At 35.9% G+C, this 25,176-nt stretch overlaps 1 protein-coding gene across 1 annotated transcript in view; it reads left to right on the top strand.

The window, feature by feature from the left end:
• The window catches only part of ROBO1 (roundabout guidance receptor 1), a gene marked incomplete at both ends in the record, with an annotated part of 508,695 nt that overhangs the window by 481,467 nt on the left and 2,052 nt on the right, over window positions 1-25,176 (top strand). The window contains 8 exons of the mRNA XM_079549537.1: window positions 1,072-1,226; window positions 5,103-5,438; window positions 7,951-8,058; window positions 10,593-10,737; window positions 11,048-11,299; window positions 14,801-15,210; window positions 17,322-17,474; window positions 24,503-24,811. Of these exons, the coding sequence (XP_079405663.1) occupies window positions 1,072-1,226; window positions 5,103-5,438; window positions 7,951-8,058; window positions 10,593-10,737; window positions 11,048-11,299; window positions 14,801-15,210; window positions 17,322-17,474; window positions 24,503-24,811 (1,868 nt within the window). The remainder of the gene's footprint in view (window positions 1-1,071; window positions 1,227-5,102; window positions 5,439-7,950; window positions 8,059-10,592; window positions 10,738-11,047; window positions 11,300-14,800; window positions 15,211-17,321; window positions 17,475-24,502; window positions 24,812-25,176) is intronic.

Raw genomic sequence — 25,176 nt, 5'->3', positions numbered from 1 at the left:
AAAAAGAAAAAGGCAGGTTATTTCAGATTGGCTGGGCTGCTCATGGGACAACATAGTTGTACATTTATTTCAGATTTACAAAAAATATTTGTCTAATGCACGTGTATTTGCTGGTTTATTAGCCTGACAGTAAGTCATGCCTCATCACCTCCCATGTTAAATTGTCAGGTGTCTTATGCTGTGAAGAAATATATTCACATATGGATGTATAGATGTTTTAAATGTCATTCTGAGATTGTGATTTAAGCCTGCAGCATTAGCAGACTATATCCTCCATAACAAACCACGTGCAGTTTGTATTCTCAACTAGCAATTTCAGAGGTTAACATTTTATTTTTTTAAGAACATTTCCAGTAGTTCCATATGATCCATAACAATAGTAGTATCTGATAGTGATTAGTACCTGTCTTCATAAATTACTAAAAGTTTGTGACTATTCTCTTGCAATTTTTTTGCAAATGAATCTTATTTCTCCATATCCATCTTACCTCCATACTTGAGGTCTGTACTTATTTGTTTCAAATACCAATCCCCCTTTTTTCTTCCCTTGTTTTCTTTAAGAGATAAGGAGAAAAGATGCCAAGAAAAATGAAGTTCTTCCCTCCAACCACCCACCCCTCCCCCCCCCCCAAAAAAAGAAAAGCCAGTAAACCCAAAGTGTTACAGACATTTAAAGGGTGCACACAAACATAGATGTGCAGTTCAGCACTTCAGAGTAGGAGACTATATTAAAAACTAGAAACAACTGTACCAAAGAATCAAGCTGTGTTTTTCAGTTCTTAAGCCCTTAAACTCAGAAGGTGGTGAGGTGCTGGCACAGGCTGCCCAGAGAAACTGTGGAAGGTGTTCATGGCCAGTTTGGGTGGGGCCCTGGGCAGCCTAAGCTGGTGAGGGATAGTCCTGCCCATGGCAGGGGAATTGGAAATAAATGATCTTTGAGGTCCCTTCCAACCCAAGCTATTCTGTAATTCTGTGAAACATGTGGCATCGAACTTAATTAAGTGAAGAATTAATTGCAGCTTGAAAATGTCTCTGTTTAGTTTCTGAAGTGACCAAACTTTGTTTCTAAAGGCCAGGACTCCTGAACATCAGTGAACCAGCCACGCAGCCCTGGCTAGCAGATACTTGGCCTAACACAGGGAACAATCACAATGACTGCTCCATCAACTGCTGCACCTCTGGCAACGGAAACAGTGATGGCAACCTTACGACATACAGTCGACCAGGTTAGATATGTTTCTACCTTGCTAAGGAACTTTCTTTACACAGTACATAAATACATAAAGTACAAAATACATGAGAACAGATTTACTTTTCTTTTTTATTTCCAATATGTTCACATTTAATGTAGTTTCATTCCACTATGTCATGATTATGCTTTCTGTTCATCTTTGAATCCTGATTTTTCCGTTCCCTTCGGTCCCCAGCCAGTCGTGTCAAAAACTGAAGGAGCCTTTGCAGTGTTCCATGCTACCAAAAGTTGTACTGAACATGTATGTTCTCACATCTGGCAAACATAAGGCAACTTCATTTTGTTTTGTACATCTTTGTTACTTGGCTGGAGAAGGACAAATACCAAAATGGTACCAGTGACATTTTCAACAAGTTTTGGGCATGTTGGGTAGAAAGAAATAAACATCTCTACAGTACTTGCCAGACACTCTTTGGCACATTAAGAACCTCCTTTGGAATTCCATTCTGTACAAAAGTGGATAGTTGGTTTTCTATTTAGGATGTGTGAATAAAAATAAGTTAACTTCACTATCTGAAAGCAATTGTGAAATCTTACGTTAAAAGCTCAATCCCAGGATCTTGGGCAGGATTCGGAGTAGTCTTAAAGAAAACTTTGTGAGTGCAGTAGGAAGACAAAAGGAGAAAATTATCTGGAAGTACTATTTGTTATAGAATTTGTTTTACAAAGACCTGATAATCCTTTTGTTTTAACACAATCATTGTAACTGGTGAGAAATGAAAATGTATCTTTTCTGTATTGCCTACAGTCTGCCAGCATCTGTAGCTAATTTTTGCTAGGAACACTTCCTAGAATTTCTGAAAGGAAGTATGATTGCCTATAGTGAAGTTGCATAAGTGCAAAACAGCTTTACCTCCAGCATAATTAATGTGAAACCAGCCATAATGTGATAGTGGTAATTCATCTCCTGCTGTATCCTGTCTGACAGTGACCAGTGCCAGGTGCTTCAGGAGAAGGTGAAAGATTTTAACATTAGGGATTTGTGTTTTTTTCTGCCCGAGGATATTATGCCCACAAATAGCTATGTAAAGAGATTTCTGATAGAGACATGAGCCAGCAGTGTGCACTGGCAGCTATAAGGGCAAACCACATTTTGGAATGTATTAAACACAGCACAGCTAGCTTGTCAAAAGAGGAGATTCCTTGCTACATCTAGCATTGGTATGGCTTCAGCTTGAATACTGTGTGCAATTCTTGGCTCTACCATATAAAAAGGATGTATAATAAGGAAGTGTCCAGAGAAGGGCAACAAAACCAGTAACATGGCTGAAGGCATGTCCTGTGAGGAGAGGCTGAGGACCCTTGGGCTGTCTAGTTTAGAGAAGAAGCCAATAGGTGAACTCACTGCTCTCTGTAGCTCTGTGAGGAGAGGAGGCATAGGGCAGTGCTGAACTGTTCTCCTGGGAGCTGTGATGGGAACAGCACAGAGCTGCACTAGGGTAGGCTTGGGCTGGTCAGCAGGGAACATTTCTGTATCATGAAGTTAGTCAAGCTCTGTTACAGGCTTCTGAGAGAAGTGGTTGATGCCCTATGCCTGTCAGTGTTCAAGAGGCATTTGGATAGTGCCCTCAATATCATGCTTTAATTTTTGGCTTGCCCTGTGAGTCTAACTTTTGGCAGTTAGATTCAATGGTTTTTGATAGTTCCTTCCAGCTGGACTATTCTTTTCTGTTCTATTTGATTCTTTTCTTCTCTTGTAGCAAACGCAAATGGCAGATTTGAGTAACTGAAACTTAACAAATTCAGTAAAGGAAGAGAATGACATTTCTGAGACTTGCAGACTGTTATAACAGTGGTTATAGCATCAGATACTCTCTTGATTTAGCTTTAGTATTAAGCTTGGTTGTGTTGCAAAGTGCTTCCTTCCTCTGAAGTAGAGATTGCAAACTTGGGGGTCAGACAAGTAGTTCCTAGTGATTCTTCTAACTTAACAGAATGGGAACATGTTGTTCCAAAGGGAAATGCTACAAAAATGTCTAACAGGATAAATCTTCTGTTATAAAGATGGGCCAGTTTTAAGTACTTTGTATGAGGAATTCTATTGCATTTGTATTAAAATGTCTCTTCTGCATATATTGTATAGATTATATTGCCCTATGCAAAAATCAGATGCAGTTGAAAGTGGAAAGAGGTGAGAATTTATGTCACAAGTGACTCTACAAGGATAATATACCAACACATAAACTATTGGGAATTAGGAATATATTGGATATATAATTGCCCAGTATAATATAATGCCCTTGGAAAGGGGAAATGACTTGTGCGGTCTCAGTAGGTGAGAGAAAAATCAGAAATGAAGACATTTAAGAAGAAAGAATCATGAAGGAGAAGATTGTGAGACAATAAATAAATATCAACTCACGTAAGAAAGGAAAATAAATCAAACAGTAAAACCTTCAAAAATACAAGCTGAGGGGTATGCAGTGTGCAATGAATAAATTGTATGTGGCATGTTCTGGTACTGTTCCTTAATCACTGTAAATGGGGATCACTGATTTTCTTCCTCAAATATTATTTTGTTCCTCTTTTCAGTAAATATTTCTCAAGAAAAATGTATGTGTTAGGGAATATTTTTGAAATTAAATGTCCTTTGTATTTAGAAGTTATTTCATGTAGTACAATAGTCAAATCCTGAATTCTGTACTTATTTTTACTTGGCAACCTTTCTGGTAAAATAAATACAGCCTTCACAGGTAATGGACTTAAAGTTTCAATTCAAACACTTTAACATAAATGCTACATATTTTTAAAGATGAAAAGTATATTCCTGGTGATTGTTACATAATTATTGATGCATTAATCAGCTGGAAAATGATAATTCATGTTTAATGATCATAGAATGCTGTTTTCACTCAACCTTCTAAATGCCTGTCCACAGACTGCATTACTCCATTCAGTATTCTTCTAAAAGACTGGTTAAGGAAAGGAAAAAAAAATTGCTGAACTACTGTCATAGAAGATAGAGAAGCTGGAAAGGCAGACACATTGATTCACACAGTAGTGGCCTCAGCATCAATGCACATTTGGTTAACATATGATTGTGATAAGTACTGATCTAATGATGCAATAACTATTAGAAGAATGAATTTATGCTATCTATGCAGTCTACATTTAGCACACCAGGATGGTGGTATCACTACGGCATTACCCTGAAGAATTCAAAGCAATTAGCAAAAATCCAGAGTGTTTTCCTGTCTTTTTGTTTTAAACCAACATACAATACTGTACAAGGAAATAATGCTAAAATAAAGTTTTGCTGCTGGGTACTGAGTTACCTTTAACATTGTACTGTTTCCCTTCAATTCTGTTAACGTGAAATCATTTTTCAGTCTGTTTCTTAAAAATCTGTTGTATACAGTTTCTTATACTGATAGCAAAAGTCTAAATTCTGTTTATTCTGTGTTGATGCAAAATTACTGTCTCATAAAGTTATTGCCACTATAAAATTTGGGTTGATTTTTCCTTTGAATGAAAATTATCGCAGTGATTCATTGGATGTTCATACTGTCAATGTGGCCAACATAAGAAAAATAAAAATAAAAAAAAAGAAAGAAACAATGCTAAAGAAAAAAAAAAGGAAAAAAAAAAGGAAAAAAAAAAAGGTAAGTCATAGAAGATACAATTCAATAGATCTCAATTTACAGTGAAACAGAAGACTTAATACTGTAAGTAATAACTTATGAGGTAAATTGTATTCTATAAATTATATTCTATAAATTTAGTTAATTACAGTAGCTCATGGTTATGAACCGTATAGTTTTGCACTGAAAAAAATTTAAAGGGAATTTCATTGGAAGTATAGCGTAAGCGAACAGAATGACCTTTTCTTTTTTCTTTCCTCTGTGGTTAGCCGATTGTATAGCAAATTACAACAATCAGCTGGACAACAAGCAGACAAACCTGATGTTGCCTGAGTCAACTGTATATGGTGACGTGGACCTAAGCAACAAAATCAATGAGATGAAAACCTTCAATAGTCCAAATCTAAAGGATGGAAGATTTGTCAGCCAACCTGGGCAGCCCACTCCTTATGCCACCACTCAACTCATCCAGTCAAATATCAGCAATAATGTTAACAATGGCAGCGGGGATACGAATGAGAAACACTGGAAACCCTCTGTTCAGCAAAAGCAAGAGGTTGCACCCATACAGTACAACATTATGGAGCAAAACAAATTAAACAAAGGTGAAGAGTTTTTAGCTTGTTTCTCCTCTTTAGGCGTCAGAGGAGTTTTGACCTTCTGGTGCTGGGAGTCTAAAGCTTTCAGGTTCAGCAGTTACAGTCTTCTGTGGTGCTTTTAAATGTCTCTCTCTTTAGGTTTAAAAATTGTCAGCTAACAGTGTCAGAAAGTTAATTAGCACCACAATAACCTTCAGATATTGAATTTATTATAACAAATAAGAAGTTGTATCTTTAGAAAAAAAATTGTATAAAATATATTTCCTATGGATTTGAGATTAATTTAAATTTAATAGTAGTGAAGGGATTGGTTAAGGCAGAGGCCACATATTTTATTCATAAGCCAGATGCATGGTAGTTACATTATACTCTACCTTAAATTTTAAATAGGTCAACCTACTCTTCCCAGTCGTGGATGGAGACTAATTAAATCTACATGTTCATGTAAATGAATGAAATTTTGCATATGAAACTCTGTAAAATTGTATTGTATTGTACACTGGGGACAGAAATGGAGCTATACAATTCATTTTAGACTTATTCCTAGCAAGCCTTCCATTCACATATTCAGAGGCAAAGCTACTGCACACAATTTTGGAAACTAAATTCCTTTGTTACCCTGACTGAAGTCTGTGGATCCAGAAGCTAAAAATAAATTGATTTCAGTGTTAACGTGAAACATCAGAATGTACCTTTGTGGCCTTGAGGGCATGTGGGAGTTAGAAGAAATAGGTATGTGATTTCTTGCTGGCCCTCTGGGCTACCATGCAACCTCTTTTAATAACCTGATTTGCAAAACAGTATCCCTAGGAACTGGACTCATTCTAACTTTGAGCTTCTTGCATGGATTGCTGTAACTCAAGTGGTCGCATAGTGATAACTTATGCAGTAAAAAGATGCACTTCATTACAGGAATGTTGATTCCTCTACCAGACTTAGAGTTCAAAAGGTAATATAAAATGTGACACCTTCCCTTGACGTAAACATTTCAAAAGAAAATTCAATTTTTGTGGCTCTTTACTAGAGGGTGAAAGATGTATTTTTTTATTTTTATTTTTTTGTAATTATGTTTTCTTTCATGAACTGTGTATTACATATCTGTTTCGGAATTAAAGTATGTTTTGGTTTTATACCCTGGAAGATACTGCATCTTTCAAACTGTGTATATTACAGCTGCATATTCTCTAGCATACTGTAGTGTGGAAGGCCCCCTTAAAGCATTGTCTGCTGACAGTCATATATACATATTTCAGAGTGTTGATTTACTGTTTATCCTCTGTGTAAACATATGCAGTATGTAGAGCTTCAGCGTGGTCTGTGGAATGCGGCTAGGCTGAGAAACTATTACAGAATACACTCTGGTGTGGAATTCATCATTTTGCTCTTTTTCCCATGCTTACATTATCACAAACATTTCTGCAGCAGATGGGGACTGGATTCTTAGTTTTGTTTATTTTTGTTTTCTTTTGCCATTTTATGAGTCAGTATTCTGATCTTGGATTTCTCATTTCCTAAGACAAAACCATCTTGCTGACAATTATACCTACAGCTTTTGTGATGGGAAATAACCATTTTGATGAGTTAAATGCTATACTTCATCGTTGCTACTTTATGTCCAATGGTTCTGTTTATGACGCAGTTTTATTTGTCGTATGAAGAGTAACTCAGCTCCCTTATGTTCTCTGTAAATTATAAATACTTTTTGGCATGAAAGTACTGTTTTCTCAGACGAGCATTTTACTTCTGAAAAAGTTTTGGGGATCTGGTTGCCAAATCTCGATTTAAAAGTCATATATGTATCAAGTACTTTAGAAATGGAGAATGCGGATACTGTCATGGCCATTGGCAAAAAAGATCCCGTGCATTGCTAGGATTTACGTGAGCCAATATAAACAGAAATCTTCTTAGGGAGTAGTAGACCTTGAATGAAGACCTCCTCTGTTGTAAACCAAATTCAGTGGAGCTGCACTGTTGTTCCAGCAAACCATTCAGCCCTTGTCATACAGGACTGACTCCTCTGTGGGTTTGTCACCTTTGAAATACAAAAAGTAGCTACCATAGTCCACTGGCTGCCTTGTATGCATAAATTAAGCAGAGACCATGTAAAATCAATCAAGGTGACGATCCATTCATATGCAAAATGCCCACATAGATCTATATATCATTGCAGAGGCATTGCTACTATCCTGTGCATAGGATTTCATTTTACTTCATCTTTGCAATAGAGCTACTCCCATGATTTTCCTTAAAATTACAGAGACAACTTAAAAATAAATTGTCATTATATGACAATTTATTATTTTTATTATATATAATATATAATATATATTTATATATAATATATATATAAATTATATTTATATAATTTTTATTATTTATGACAAATATATATTAATGATTTTCCTTGCAAAAAAAAATCAATGTTTTCTTTTTTTCAGTATTTTCAGGAAATCTGCTTTGTGCTGTAAAGATGATTTGTTTCTAAAGAGTAGCATTAACTATACTATTAAACTTTCAGATTACCGAGTAAATGACAGCATTGCTCCAACAATTCCATACAACCAGTCATACGACCAGAATACAGGTGGATCTTACAACAGCTCAGATAGAGGCAGTAGCACATCTGGTAAGTATCTAAAATGTTTTCCAAATGTTACAGTGTTTGGTCCTTCTAGCCATTGTTAGCACGTGTTACTGGACTTAAAGAAAGGATGAGACACAGGAAAATTACGTAGTACAGGGATGTTAAACAGCATGAAAACTGGTTCAATAGGTGCCTGCATTTTTGTTGCATTCCCATGATTGCTTAGTGCCATCTAAATGTACATTAGTTGATGGTTGAAAACTGTCAAAACTATGAAATCAAGTTGGATTTGGATCTCATAATACTCATACCCTCCTGGCTAATGCTATGATCTCCAGATAGAAAAGTCATGACAATTATTTTAATTTATGTGTTAACTGTTGACTTCCTTATGCTGTACTGACTCCTTTTCCATCTGTGAGCTCTGTGCATTTGAGAGAATTTTATGCCTAGAACAGTCTAAAGATACCCAAAGATTTTTTAACCAATCCCATAAACTTTAAAGACCATTTGTGTACAGCTATTTTTACACAATTCAGTCACTATATATCAAAATACTCTTGTACATCATTTAAATGTAGACAGCAAATAATGCAAGTCAAATTTTGTTTCTCCTAAGCATCTCGTATGCAAAACACTTAACAGTCCTTTGTAGAAATCTTGAAATGAAACTTAGATTTTTGCACCAGGGAACATTGACCAGGAAACTGAAACTGTGCTCTGGAGCAACAGAATATATTTAATTGCTATTGCATTGGCATTAACTGCTAAGTTTCAGCTTCTGTATTTAGGAGAGGGGTGGGAGATTTTCAGAGGCAAATCAGAACCACGCATAGGCTTGATCTGGTGCTTTACTGCAAGTCTGGTACTTACCTTATGTTTATCTCTATTGAGCTGATGATAGGCTGAGCTATGATCAGTCATAGACTTGGTGGAGTTCTGCTAATGAAGGCTAGGGTTTTCCTTTTCACTTTCTATTCTGCTGTCTCCTTTGATAACCTTGTTGCCTTAATCCTACCCTGCGCTTTGTCTTAACGTATTATGACTGAGGGTGTGCCTGTGGATGAGTGGAATTCTCAGTGGCTGAGGTGAGATGGATGAGCACAGCTCCTAGTTCTCCCATCTGTTCATGGTGTTCCTGTAGGAATCAGCCTTTCACCTGGGTCTGTAACACAGTAATGTGGTGCTGAGTCTCTTCAATGGCTTTAAGATCTGAAATTCAGAATGAAACATTTCAGTGTGTGAGCCCATGCATATTAAAAAAGAGAAGGTGATATTCTCCATGCTGACACCTATTATGGTTATTCTAATGCTAAAAATTTATAGTCCTATACCACAGACTCCAGCGGGAATGAAGCAAGGTGACCAGAGTAATAAATTAATTGTGCTGAACTTAGTATATGTCACGGTGCTTAGGGAAGAGAATGCAGATGATGGTCGCCTTGGGATGCTTAAGGATCTTGCTTGACATACAAGATACACCAGGAAAATAATTGCGCATAGCAAAAATATACTGATGTACTGATATCTGGCAGCTAGTATGGGGCAACAATAGGCAGAACTACTGTATATAAGAATAGAAAAACTGAGGTAGCAGAAGTGAGAATAACAAGCTTCTTAAATCTCACTGCAACATATGTAATCTTGTGTCTAGGCTTAACTATGAAGGTATAAAACCATGTCGCAGTTGAAGAAGAAAACATATTTAAAAATATGGTGACTTTATATGCAATTAAAGAAGTAACAGCAACAAAGAAGGAAAAAATGTATACAAAAGAACAATGGTAGAATCCCTTCTGATCATAACCATGTCCAAAGTTAAGATTCAAGACCACCTGAATAATTGTTCTTATTCAAAGTTGTTGGAATTGTTAAAGCTGCATTGTTCTATTATAAGCTATAATTTCCCAATTTCCCAGTAATGGTAGCTGAAAACATGTGAGCTCTACTTCATCGATCTTTGCTATTTTAGTTCTGCCAGCAATTATTTTCAACTGCACCTGCCATTTAGACTAAAACTGGTAATTTCATTGTGCCTAAAACATTTCCGTGGACAAGTACAAATTACATATATTCAGTGACTTAATGCAACAGTGGAACTTTAATAGATCATATCTGTATCATATTGTATTTTAGGTTCCAGCAATTAAATAATAGAAAGGCACTTTTGAAAATATGTCTACAGCTCATTTGTTTTAGATGATAATCTGTAATGTAATTAATAGAGGTGGGAAGCTCATTCTTAATTACACTGCTTGTAAAATTATTTTATGGTTTTATTACATTTTGACTATTTATTAACAATTCTACTCTTGTATTCCATGTGTTTTTTTTTCTATGCTATGTAAATTTTATAGTTGAGTTCAACTACTCAAGAACATGGAGTAGTTCTACAAAGAATGTACAATAACAAACTGGTGTAAAAAGAAGGAATACCAGTTTATTCCAACTCATCACAACAGGAAATTCCTAGAAAATTTAAGAGAACATGGGACTATGTTTATTTTATTTTTCAAAGCACAGTAATTAGCAGTTATTTAAAAGCATTAAAAATATGTACTACTTTTTATTCACAGGGAGTCAAGGTCACAAGAAGGGTGCTCGGACTCCAAAAGCTCCCAAGCAAGCTGGCATGAACTGGGCAGATCTTCTTCCACCCCCTCCAGCACATCCACCTCCCCATAGCAATAGTGAAGATTACAGTCTTTCAGTGGATGAAAGGTAAGAAAGATGAACACATAATTCATTTCTACTTCTGATTGTTAATTGTAACAAAACTTGTTCTGCAAGCTGGCGTTGAGAGATTTCTTTCGTACCATTCTGATGCTGCTGATCAACTGGCTGTAGAATATCTATTTAAAGAGACTTAATGACAGTGGCATATACATCTAGTCAGCACATCTTTACTGAGCTGTTATCAAGTGCGCATATAATAAGGATTCTTTTTTCCTGAGCTATTTATACATGTATCAAATATGCTAATTACACAGTAAAAATATAAGTCCTTATTTTCTTAAAAAAATAATTTTAGCTATGACCAAGAAATTCCATGTCCAGTCCCACCTGCAAGGATGTATCTGCAGCAAGATGAGCTAGAGGAAGAGGAAGAAGATGAGCGAGGTCCTACTCCACCTGTCCGAGGAGCAGCTTCCTCTCCAGCCGCAGTCTCCTATAGCCATCAGTCAACTGCCACTCTCACCCCTTCTCCCCAGGAAGAACTCCAGCCCATGTTACAGGACTGTCAGGAGGATCTGAGTCACATACAACACCAACCTGAACGGAGGTGTGTCAATGCAAATGCAGTGAGGAAGATGTGACAAAAGCTATCTTGGCCCCACTGAAAATTCCTGTTGAATTTAGTGAGGCCAAGATTTTTCCCTTGATGTTTAATCTGTTAATATCTAACTTCTGATCCAGAATACTAGAACTATTTGTAACCTAAGAAATACATAATTAAGTTGCTTTATTATTATACCACAGAAAAAAATGCAGTATATCACTTTACGGTACGTGCTGTGCTGACACAAGTTAAGTTCAAGTCATCAGGATATTAAAGTGGTATCGTTAACACAGCTTACCATATAATTACAGTTCCATTGTTTCCAATAGATTTACTGCATTATTACCATAAAATAGCATGCATTATTTCACAGTAACTGTGCAATTAACTTGTCATCCATATGTATGAATATATATAAATATATAATTTATATATCCTATAGATTTTCCTCCTCTCATAAATCCTAATACAGTAAATTACTGCTTGGAAAATTTTCTTAACATTTCCTCCTACCTCACTTAAAAGAATGACCAACTTTAATAAAGATAGATATTTGTTATGGGGAAATTTTGTTTCTTCTATGAGTTGCTTTTAGTGCAAACTACTTTGCATGTATACTCAGATTCTGTTCCATAAAACACTGAATTCCGAATGAGGCTTTGTATGTATAATACGTACTTGTCTTGCTTTTTGATAATATGATACAGCTTTTGCATTTAAAATTATATTCCTTTTCTCCAGTGGTTTGCATATGTTGTTTATCATCATAAAGATACCAACCTAACTGTAATAATACTGTCATACTTTCTGTTTTGAGCAAACTACAGGCTTGTTGTGAGCAGACTGCAACTTTTGATTTTATTCCTATAGCTTACTGGACATTTATGGATGTATTTTACAGATATATGTATTTCTTTAAAGATAGTTCAATTTTTTTCCTTTTTTAAGTAAGCAGTAGTTATTAATATTCTTTTTTAATGGCTAACAACTGCTTTTATTTTTATTCCTTATTTCTGCTTTATCTATTTTCTTTTGTATCTCTTTTCTTTGTTTATTATGGTAACATATCTTGTGTTGTTTATCTTTTTTTTTCCTCCATCTTCCTGAATTTTTATAACCACTCTTTTTATTTGTGGATTGCTAATAATATTTTCCCATAATTTTGAGCAATTCTAATATGTAGGAGCACAGAAGTGTTCATTTTAGCACTTCTGTCTGCAAGGATATTTAGAAGTTAAACTATTGGATGCTTAAAACAAAAATTGAAATGCTAAGTAAGTGACCTCATATTATGTGTTTTGGGAAGTAAGATACACTGAATGGAGTAGGCATTAGAGGATAATATGCAAACACACATAAACAAAAAGTTCTCTCAGTTTAACGACTCAAGGCAGGTCACTATAAATATCTTCAAAGTCACTGAAAAAAGTTGAGTTTCATGTTTCAGGATTATTATTTACTTACTGAATTGATGGAAAAAATAGAATGTCTTTATTCTGTTCTTTCCTGCAACGGCTAAGCCTAGTTTTTCTGAAAGTCTTACCACTGTTAGTGGGTAAGTTTGACTTTACTTCTTTACTTCTTTAGACATTGTTTCTTTTCTTTTTGCTGTACCCATTGCATCACTTAAAAAAGATTCATATAATTCCGTTACTTAATTGGCAAGTCCTTGGTGACTATCTTTTTTATTTAATGGTGTTTATATGACCCATGGCATTGCTGTTTAATTGTTGGTTACGCTCAGCAGATGTAGCCCATTCTGGAAGGAAATTTCTGGTTTGAATATGGTATGACAATGCTTTCCAGTTAAAAATGCACTGAATGTTACCTGTCTGCACTGTTTTCATATTTTTTGCTAAGTGGTAGTTTCATAGTGAACATTAATGCCAAAAATACTGGTTTCCATGCTTTTTATTAGCTTTGTAGTCCTGCTGAATTATTATCTGAATTTCTGGTGAAAACCAGATGGTGATGATTGTATACTGTGACATGTCTCTGTCTGATTAGCTTGATAAATTTTTAGCATACCGATTATGTTGTTTGGAAGAATGGACAAGTAGAGGAAAAACAAAAGATTAATGGGATAGCAGAAGATGTCAATGTTTAAGATCAGAGACAATGTCATTACTAAAGCAAGAACCACTGCATCAGATAAAATGGACCAAATATTGTAACTCCATATGCCCATGAACAGCTGCTCTCACTTAGTCTATCCTTGAAGGCTGACAGGCACACTGTATTCCAGAATGCTAACATATTTTGTGGTCAGTTGCCTGTCTAATAATACTAAAGCCTGGAGAGCAGGAAGACTGGAAAATATCTTGTGAGGACAGTTGTCACACGATCTTGAAATTAAGACATTTAAACTGTATTGAGTAAGGCCTCTGGTTAAAGGCAAGTAGAACTTCACATGTTCTAATGGCTTCTGTTCTTTTTTGTTCTATGAAATTGTTATTGGTAGATATCTCTAACTTGTCTTCATTACATATAGTACTTCTTATCAAAAATGGAAAGTAGTGTCTAGATAATGCAGTCCAGGGAGGTTGCAGCTTGTTCATGCTGCAAAGTATTATTTTTTTCTCTGATGAATTGTCCTTTCAAAGTTAGTATTTCATTTATTAAAAGAAAAACAAAAGTCACCTGCAAAAAAGATCTTAGTTCACCAGCCATTCAGTGAGATAATACAGAAAATTTTCAAGAAAGGAAAAATAACTGGAAATTATTGCAAAATGGACAGCAGTATAATTTCCTGGTAAGCAAAACCAACAGTCCAGCTATTGCCGTAGAAAGTATTTCTTTCTTTGAGACAAATGGTAATTAAAGATCGTGTCTGTGGCCCTGCAAAGAAAGCCTGTTGTCAGTGATAATGCCTGGGACTTTAGAGAGAAGTTTTAAGTAAACAGAAAGCCAAAATAATTAAATCTAATACATTACTTCTTTAAGTTTCAGACATCATTGCTGATGATTCTTGAGCTCAAAATAAATTAACCACTTACCTGAATTTTGGTATCCTTAAGATGTAGCATTACAGTAGATTATTCTTTATTTATAATACCACGTAGGCCAATTTGAAAAATAAGGAAACATCAGTATCTCTTTTGTTATCCCCCATTTATTACCCCCATAAGGGGTTGGACTCGATGATCTCTGGAGGTCCCTTCCAACCCCTACAATTCTGTGATCTTTTTGAATCACTGAAGTGGGTGGAGGGAAGATGATGTTTTTTAAGCAATCTGTTTGGGTAGAGGTTTCAAGCTTCTAGTTGTAATATACTGACACTTTTGCTCTTACACTCAAGTATTCACAAATGATTTTTTTTAATTAGTCACATAAACACCTCTTCTACTATCTGTACATGAATGATGTTAGGAAATGAGGAGTTTTATGCAACATAGGCTAATTTCCATTAAAATCAGTGCTGCATATTTTGATCAATTTAATCTCCTTTTTCCTCTAGCTATGTTATATGACTTCAGTTCTTCTTACCTTTGTGTTTTTATGCAGACGTCAGCCTGTGAGTCCTCCACCCCCTCCAAGGCCTATCTCTCCACCACATACCTATGGATATATCTCAGGGCCCTTGGTCTCTGACATGGATACTGATGCACCAGAAGAGGAAGAAGATGAGGCGGATATAGAGGTTGCTAAGATGCAGAATAGAAGACTCCTTTTGCGTGGCCTTGAGCAGACACCTGCCTCAAGTGTTGGTGATTTGGAGAGCTCTGTAACAGGGTCCATGATCAATGGCTGGGGTTCAGCTTCCGAAGAAGATAACATCTCAAGTGGGCGGTCTAGTGTTAGCTCTTCAGATGGATCATTTTTTACTGATGCAGATTTTGCACAGGCCGTTGCAGCAGCTGCAGAATATGCTGGCTTGAAAGTAGCCAGACGTCAAATGCAGGAAGCAGCAGGAGGTGAGTCTGTCCTGTATTTGAAAAGAGAAGGGGGGAAAAAGCTCCATTATGACATGTACTTATCCACAACCACTTACCCACTAAATTCCTGTTCATGTATTTGGAAATTCAGGAAGAGAAAGAGGGGGAAATTCTCACTAGTGGAAGAGGCAATATGGGACTTTTGCTGGAGCTGTTCAAATAAATTGCTGCTCTGTATTTTTTCACATATGTAGTTCCTGTTTTTTTTTTGTCTCGTTGGTTGTTGCCAAACTTCAGCCCTGTTCATGGATTTCCAGCCAGAACTGAATGAGTCTAGCACAGTCTTGCCTAACTATGCATGACTTACAAAGCTGTGGAGCAAAGTTTAGAAATCACTTCTTTACCTAAAACTGCTTAATCAAAGGTAGTGTTATGTGTAAATGTGAACATTTTTGTTATTATAATACTTTTTTTCCTCCAAGCTCACTGCTCTGATGACCATTCCTGAAGTCCCTGACACATTTTACACTCAAACGCTTCCTCTGGCATTGAATTATCTGAAAATTTACAGTTTCAAAAATATGACACCTTCATTATAACAAAGTGTACCGTTACTCTTTTAGAAAAGTTTCCAGTCAGTTCTTTTCTAATAGGTATTGTTTTTGCTAAGGGATAATTTAAGAAAAATTACAAAATTATATCCTTTTCCCAGTGTAAGGCTCCAAGTATTTTCAGTCTGTCTTCATGAGAGATTTAATGTCTCTGTATTGAAATGTCTATATAAATACTAAACCTTCAGAGTCTTATTTTCCCTTCAATTGAAAATATTTGTAATTGTTTCCCATTTCATATTTAATTATTAACTTTTGGAGAATGCTATTCAACTCTTACTGCTGTATGATTGAGATGAACTGGCTTTGTGCTGATTTCATAACTTGACAGCTGTTATTAGTTACAGTTTAGATGATAGATTATGAATATGCGGGAAGAACTTTTTTTTTTTCCTGAATCAGTGAAAAGATTAGTGTTTTGCTGTTGCTTTGCAACATACTGGTTATAGGCAATGCCTTTATATAGGTAATCAGCAACTTGATTAGTCCTGATGAAAGTTGCCACAGTTAGCTAAGAAAGAAGAATACTGCAGTATGTAATGCTAATTTCAAGCTGATCTTTGAATATTTTGTCGATCTATTGAATTGCTAAACCTTAAGTGTTGAGGACCCTGTCATAACTGTGTCCACACTGACACGATAGATTTGCAGCATTCCTCTCTCATTTCTGATATCCTCTCTGAGTTAACAGTCCTTTGTTTCATTTCCACACAGCTGTTCATCATGAGGAGTGAGAGGGGAGGTAATTTAGTAATTCTGGATGAAATCCTGGCCAATTGAAGTAGGTGGCAAAACTCCCATTCGTACCCATGGAGCCAGGATTTAATATATTTTCTAGAAATGCATTCATGCAAATATATGTGTGTGTGTGTGTAAATTTATATATTTAGAAAAGATTTTTTAACGTCTTGCTACTACTACATATAAATAATTTTACAACAGTCAAGTTCATGCAACAGTGACTTTTATGTATTGATATTGCCTGTACCTGACTGCACATCCTGGAAACGTGACAATTCTTGTCTGAAAATAAGCTAGGATAAAATGCTAGTCATATATCCACAATGCATTCTTAGTAATTCACTCAAAGCTGTGCTGGGGCCATCTGTAGCTAAGTCCTGCTAGAGACTTGTTCTACTTCTTTTGAAGGAAAATTCACTGTGCCCAAGCCAGGGGAGGTGAAGCCCATTTTAAGAGTGAAACATTTTGTTGCCTGTGTAAGCCTGCTGGGCTGGAAGCCTGTCTGTACTCGACTGCGTATGGTTCTTAGGCTCCTTGAGCAAGAGCTCCCATTACAAACCAGTTGGATAATTCATGTGGAACTGAGCCAGCCTGCCTATTAGTAGGATAGCAAGTGTTTCTTTTTAGTTATGTCTTACTCTAAAACTGCTTACAGTAAGAATGAGAGTATTACCAGTATTATGACAGTATTTTTAAAGTGCTGTATAGGCAGCTAGCTCTTATGTGAAAAAAGAGAAGTGTGAAGCATCATATTTTGGATGAGAAAAATAATAGTTATTGTTCTGTAACAATTTTCAGGCCGTAGACATTTTCATGCATCACATTGTCCCAGACCCACCAGCCCTGTGTCTACTGACAGCAACATGAGTGCTGTTGTAATACAGAAGGTCCGACCTGCCAAAAAGCAAAAACACCAGCCAGGACATCTGCGCAGAGAAGTCTACACAGATGGTGAGTCCACTGAAACGGGCGAAAACGTCAGTGAACCTTTCTAACTACGCATTCAGTGTGTGTGTGTGTGAAATTTTTCCACAGAGATAACATTATGTTTCAGAATTCAGTGATTTGTGTTTCCTGTTGCTAAACACAGTGAACAGATTAATCATTTTAAATGTCGTAGTTCCTTAATCCTGTACATTGATGCTGCCACTCAAGAGCCTTGCACCTGTTTTCTGTAGTGTCCTAATCGGCTAATTACCATCATTATTTAGGAGCCCAGATAGCATAAATAGTACAATCATTGAGAGTAATGTGTAGTTAGGATTAAAATCTTCATTCCCATGACTAAATATTAAAGCATCCGGAATGGTTTTTTTTTTCTAAAAAAAAAAAAAAAAACAAAAAACAAAAAAACCAACCAACAAACAAACCAAAAAAACATTAGCCATTCAAATAGTGGACAACAGAAATCAATGAATCTTAATCCTGACCACAGCATTCTTGCAAGCAGTTACTTTATGAGTAGGAGCAAAATTTAATCATCTTCTCTCATGCCTTCACACACAATATCAACTCTTGCTGAAAGGGTAGTGCTTGTATTCCCTTGGGACCACAGAAGGATAATGCAAACATTGTGATGTTGTCTAGAGAGAGCCTTTAATGAAAATGCCTCAGGTGGTGCAACTTTTATTAAACCACTACCTTCCAGTTTTATAAAACAACCCAAGGGCTTTGTTGGAAATTCATGTTAGATAAATTCTCAAAGACTTAACCCATCTTGTCAAGTTTGCTAGATTTGCTAACTGGGGGAGGGGAAAGAAAGGCACCATTCCCCACCTCCTGGATCTCAGCAACAACAATCTGATTAGGACTTTCATTACCAGGCTGAATTTTTTCAAAGAGGGGCATCATTTGCCATTATCATATGAAAGCCTAATATTATAGATCCTTATCCAGGGTTACTAGAAGGGAGTTTTGAGCCACTTCTCCCTGTGATTCCTGCCACTTGACAACAAAATTTAATACAAAGCACCCAGCACGATGAGCAGAAGTAATTTAGCAATGAGTGGTTGTCCGTGCTATTATCTGTACTTTATCCTGAGTATTTTCTCTCACTAGCATATATCAGATATTAGACTGCATTAAATACTGGCATGACACAGTGCACCTGGGCCTCTTGGCTTATGCCCAGGCTCCTTCTGTTAGTGAGACTAAGCTGCTGGAATATTATCTGATTTCAAGAGGTTATTACAGTGGTTTTGTGCATGTTTGCTTCTGTGAAACGACAGCACAAGGTGTAAATCCCAAAACTGTTCCAGAAATGTTACATTTATTACACTCCTGCAGTGGCATTTTTTGCAAGCTTTTAAGTACATTTTATCAGTTTTTAATATCTTGAAAAGAATGTTCTTAACTGAGTAATTGGCTGAGCATCAAACCTTGCTATGAACACAACATACCAGAAATAAAATGTGGACAGGAGTTTTATTTTGCCATTTTCTTCTAATACGGGAATAAATAAAAGGAGGACCAGCATTTGATGACAGGTCTTTGAGAAAGTAATTATACAAAGTTAAGTCTTAGGGCATTGTGATTAGATTTTGCAACAGATTTGACAGTTGTGATCAATATTTGTTTTGTGTTGCATAGCACGTGCTTACTTCAGCGTATTTTCTAATTAGAGAATTTTTGCTTACCAGTTTGGTGTGCAATACTGTGTGGTCGTACAGAAAAGCAAATTACGGCTTTAATTCCTGCAGGCATAATCATAGATAATAAAACCCAGTTCAAAGGTTGAAGGGCTTTCTTTGGTTTTGTTTTCCTGTTGGTTTTGTTGTTGTTGTTGTTTTAACCTATATCAATTTACATAGTGTTTTACATGCTTGGAACCTTACTGAAGATTATAACTATTCGCTTTAATAGCTACAGCTATTAAATATACCGTCCCTGTAGAATAAGCTGTAAAATAACATCTACTAATTGTTTTTCTTATGTGCAAAAAAGTGACACGGAAATATGAGTGAAACATTTGAGCACAATTGGCCTTTCCCAGATCAGCGTAGGCTTTTCTGCTGGCTTGATGCCACAGTGTTACTTATCTTTTGTATGAAGTATTACCTGTTATGAAGACTTTGTTTTCTCGGTGGGTGAGCGTGCATGTTTCTGGTAGAAGACAACTGCCATTGTTCATCTAAGCATTTATTGTTGGCCACAGCAATAAATATTGAAAAGAGAAAAACACATTGCTTCATTATTTTCTCAACCTTTTAAATTGAATTTGCTTTCACAAGTAAAGAGTTTTCTACTATTCCCAAAGAACCTGAATTAGTATCCCATAGCAGTTTCTTGAAATACTTGTGTTGGAAAGAGTTTATGCAGTTAGTCAATGAAAAGGATTTATAAATAAATAAAGTGTCTGCAGTAACATTTGAAGAATATTATCAGCAGAGATGTACATATGTCATGTAAAATTCTATACGTTTTTTCGTTGCATAGCAAGATTTGGAAAAAAGGTTTGGTATTTCTGAAAGTGTGTTTGTTACTACTGTAGTCATACAAGGCCTACCACTAACCCTGTACAGATAATAGCAGTTTTGTAATCTCTGTTAGCATAAGTTGAAATCAGTTTCTCCTTTATGTGGGATGAAATTTTAGCTCAATCGCATTATTCTTTGACAGTCATCCAGGTGGTAAAATGTTCTCCATATTTCTTGCTAAAAAAATCTTTGCTCTGTAGCTGGTAAGGATTAAAATGTATGATTTTTTTTTTTTTTAATTGCTCTTCATCTGGCCTTTTGGAGTTAGTTACTAAAGGTGCATTACAAGAACCAGCGGATGTATGCACCTTCTCAGCCTTGTCTGACCTACTTACATATTAGATTTAAGAAAACCGAATTTTAAATGAATATTTCTCTAAAACATTGTATATGAAAGTCACTTCTCAATTGTGATAAATTCTTTCATCAGTAATGTCAATCCTTGGAATTGTAAGCATGTAGATTTTTAAAAAAAAGGATAAAAGTCCTTTGTCATTGCTTAGGTTCAGTAGGTTTTTCAATATAAATGACACCACTGATGCTGTTCACATGAGGTTTTAAATCCTGATTCTCTTGTAAATCTTTCAGTGTCAAAGGAAAAAAATATTAACATTTTCACAACCAACTGTTCAGGTCTGCAACTGAGATATTTATCTGTGCTATCAATGACATGACATTAGGGCAGCTCATACAAGGCAACTGAATATTTACCTCATATTTACTCCATATTTACTTGGATTTTCACTTTGAAACGTAAGCCACTGTGCATGCCAACATCATTTGTACTTGTTTATGCCTCTACCTGTGAAAAAATCTACAGGTCTTTAGGAAGAGTTGTATAATAAGACCTACTTTCTTCGTTTAACACTATTTGCAATTATTTTTTTCTGCTTATTTATGATTTCTCTACTTCAGTTCAAAACTAGCTTAGTAGATTCTTCTTCCCTACTGTCTTTCTGCTTCTCCCATGATTTCTGCATCTGTTTTCATTTACAATCTTATTGAAAATAGTCATCCACCTTTCAAATGACACATATGGGAGGTTTCCCCTGCAGACTATGCATACTTTAAAATGGCATCCATTGTTTTTGCTAAGTGGGAAGCAGTACAACAATAATACAGAAACATGAATGAAGCATGTGTGTACTTCTGACCTTTAGCAAACATTTCTGAATTCTTTATATTGGTTTGACGTTGCTCTGTGATTTATTTTTTATTCTTTACAGTGGAAACTTCCATTTTCCTTGTAAGAAGTGTACCAGTTTGTACTAGAGGAGGCAGATTGAATCTAGATTTTCTCTGTGATCTGAGCTGTTAAAATGAATACCACAGAGGTGTAATAGTGTTGACCTTGGATTTTTTTTTTTTTTTTTTTTTTTTTCTCTGTACAGAATTCTTCTCAGTAAGGAGTACTCTGTTATAATGAAGATTTTTATAGTTTCCCTGCAGGTTGCAAAAATGTTCTCAAAAGAGAATATTACTTTTCTGTAGTTATTGTACTGTCGAGCTACTGATATTTTGTGAAGCTTTTTTTTTATACTAGCGTGTCTTTCTTTTTTATGGTCAAGACTTAACACCTCTTTGTTCTGTGTCCTGTGTGGCTGGATAGGATTCTTGTATAAAGTAGTTTGTTCCAAATAATATTTTATAGGCAACACGAAATATGCTGATTCTTGCCTTTGGTATTAAGCCAGTGCACTGGCATGCCAAAACTGTTGGAGACTGGCTCCAAGAGTGACTGAAAATGTCGATATTAAGTCTCTAAACTTCCTTTATTATCAGAAGGGCAATTGAGTGTTTTTTTTTAAAGTAATAAAGACAGTCAGTGGGGATTGTGAGACACAAAATGTTGCATGAAGTTCTGCACTTCCAGAGGTATACAGTTCTGACTTAGAGATTTGTAGTTTGGGTATTTTTATCCACCTGGGATTCTGAGAAAAGATGTAGCGAGGAGGATGCTTTTCTGAGAGAAGAAAACAGTGTGTATTTCTTTGAGCTAAGGCAGATTTTATTGTCGTTGTTTTATTTTGTCCTAAGCATGTTCTATAATCACTAAATATATTCACCAGAAGTGGTAAGGATAACATCCCCAGCTTTGTTTGAGAGCAGTTACTGTGCTTGATATGCTTTGGCCTGTACTTGGTATGGTCTGATGCACTGGGCTCCCATGGAATGTATCACGTCCTATACTGGACAGAGTCCACACAGTCCTAGTTGTTGATTTACAACAGGATACATACTTCTTGAGACCAACATTTTTTGGAGCAGGTATCGACGCAGTATGTACAGGGCTAGACAGCACAGTGAATTTCATTTGGTTTGCTCTTCTGTGGCTAGAGTTCACAGGGCATTTCAATGCATAGTGGATGTAGACTGAGTGCTATTGTGATGTCTGGAGTTTTATTGCTAAAAACATTTAGGAAGTTGTGGATAACAAAGGAATGGATCATAACTGATTCCGTGCTTTCTTGCTCAAATCAGTTGTAGTTAATATTTGAGAAGTTAATGAATGAGAAGTTGCCTGCTATTTTGTATTTATAATTCCTTCAGATGAAGAAGTACAGTACATTGCCCACAGATCTGTCTTGGTTCTTGCTTTATAGCCTAACAATTCACACTACTTAGTTAAAATCATTTTGATTGATCCACTTAATACATCCAGGCTTCCAGGTAATTTACATTATGGATTTTCAAGTTTTGGAAATGACTGGGTTTTCTCTTAAAAGCCCTCTGCAAACGGTGAGTGTTAAGCAGATGCTTAAAAGTAAGTGCAGGTATAACATTGCTTAGTTTCAGTATTTTTTAAAATTAATGTTTGCCAAACTGTCAGAGTTTGATAAAGAAACTACTCTGTAGTGTTTGCAAATATCACATGGCTTACTGTCCAACTTGTACATAGCTAATAGAAACAGATTGAAAGAAAATTCTTTATTTCTTGTAAAATGGATTTGGCACCTTATTCAAATCAAATACTAAAACACAAAGAGGATTTTTTGTTTTTTTGGTTGGTTTGGTTTTGTTTTGCTTTACCAAGATGGTGGAATTCATGCAGCAAGAATGACATTATGAATCTCATTTACCTACATCCAAACTGAGGGGAATAATTCTATGACATCTGTTTTCCTCATCATCTAAGTAAGTCTAGTTGACAGTTGATAAAATATCCATTCTTACTTGTAACAGGTCAGAGGCAATTCCAAGTAACATCACTAGTTTAACACGGAGAATGCTAGTCAGCTTGCATATAGCATTGAATTCTGTATTGCTGCACCTATCAGCTTGGCCAGACCAAGTCATTTGTGTTTTGGTGTCACTGGAAAAAAATTTCTGTCATCTGTCGTATCCCAGTTTATACATATATGTTAAATTCTCTTTCTTATGCATGATTGCTGCATTTAGTCTTGGTCCAATTTAGTTAGTTTTCAGTTGAGATGCCCTCTTGAATAGACTGTGAATTAGCTGTAAGTATATATAGAGATGCTGTTTAAATACCGCAGCTGCTCCAAGATTTTTAAGGAAGTAGAAAGAATGAATGCACAGTTAGAAAAGGCTGAAGTAGTAATTTTTAATTAACAGAACTGTTCATTTTTCTTAGCAATCTCATTTGTGAACATTAGCCTCAGAAACATCTTACCCTCCTCATGTTTTTCAACCTGTTTTATATCTGTGTGATTTGAAACTACAATTTTGTTCTGAAGCACTTCAATATTGTCACTTCCTTGTTTTACTTTCCTTCTCACTTTGTGTGCCACAGAGCACTATTATATCCAGATTAACTGCTTGTGCTTCCTAGATTTAGTACATTAATAGAAAATTGAAATGTGTGCCTTATAAATTCTGTTTAAAATTACATAAAATGTTAGAACTCTTTTAGCTGCACTAATTTAAGGGACAAACTGGAAAGAGTAGGTGTCTTTTTATTTTCTGATCTTGTTGAGAGGTTGTTACTTCTTTGATTGAATGTGGGGGGATTTATATCTCATGACATGCAAATGTCAAAAATGTGCATGTTAAAATTAAGTCATTATCTTGAAAAAAGAATGCGGTAATTAAAGCAGTTTATCCCTACATATATCAGCAGTGTCTGTACATTCTTTACCGCAGCTGACTTGTTTTAGCACTCAATATGTTGAAAACCATGAGGTATAGCAAAAGCTGTTGGTTTCTTGGATGAATTTTGCAAAAATGCTAAATATCAGCAAATATAATAGCAGATATGCTGATATTAAAGTGCCTAAAGTTACTACAACTTTTTTTTTTAATTATTTTTAAGAAAATAAGATGATTTGAGAAGGTCTTTGCGTTTTTAAAGGTTGATGTTTGGAAAAACAGCCATCAGCAGTTATAACAGTAATGAAATACTTCTTGAGGTTAAGAAAGAAGGACAGAGGGAGAGCTGAAAGTAAATAGAGCATCTGTTTCTTCAGCAGACATCAAATATTATTTCTAATTTTACTAATGTGTGATGTCATTTTAATTATTATTCTTTTTCTAACTCTGTAGACTTGCCACCCCCTCCTGTGCCACCTCCCGCTATAAAATCACCAACCGCCCAGTCCAAATCTCAGCTGGAGGTGCGACCTGTCATGTTACCAAAACTGGCTTCTATAGAACCGAGGACAGACAGATCTGCAGAAAGAAAAGGAGTGAGCTACAAGGGGAGGGACGGGGTGGATGGGAGACAGCATTCGGACATGCGGACAAATTCAGGAGAGCGGAGAGAAGCACAGGAACAGCAAGGTGATGGGAAACTGCGAGGAAGTAAAGCACCGAAACGAGAAGGCACACCAGCAAAAACTCATCTTCTTCAAGGTTATTTTGCATGCTCTGGGTTTAATGAAGCACTGTATTGTTGACTGTAGGGAAGAGGCTAACTCTTTCCAGGTCTCTCTCACACGTACATGAATGAAGTTCTATCTACAGAATTGCTAGCTAGCATTTACCTCTAAATACACAGTGGTAATACAGATCATATTGCAGATTCTCACTAGAGTAAAATGCAACCAAGAGCTTATGAAAAACATAGCTTTTCTGTTTTGTACTCCTTATTCATCCATCATATCATCCATCATCTTGAAGCTAACACTGATTGAAGCCCGAAAAGAAATAATCCTTGAAAGTCATAAGGATCAGTGTCCTAGTCTAGGATCAGAATCTAGCTGTATCTAATCTAAATT

The sequence above is a fragment of the Tetrao urogallus genome (assembly GCF_951394365.1).
Source record: "Tetrao urogallus genome assembly, chromosome: 1".
Taxonomy (NCBI): domain Eukaryota; kingdom Metazoa; phylum Chordata; class Aves; order Galliformes; family Phasianidae; genus Tetrao; species Tetrao urogallus.
This window is presented reverse-complemented; position numbering and strand designations above follow the sequence as displayed.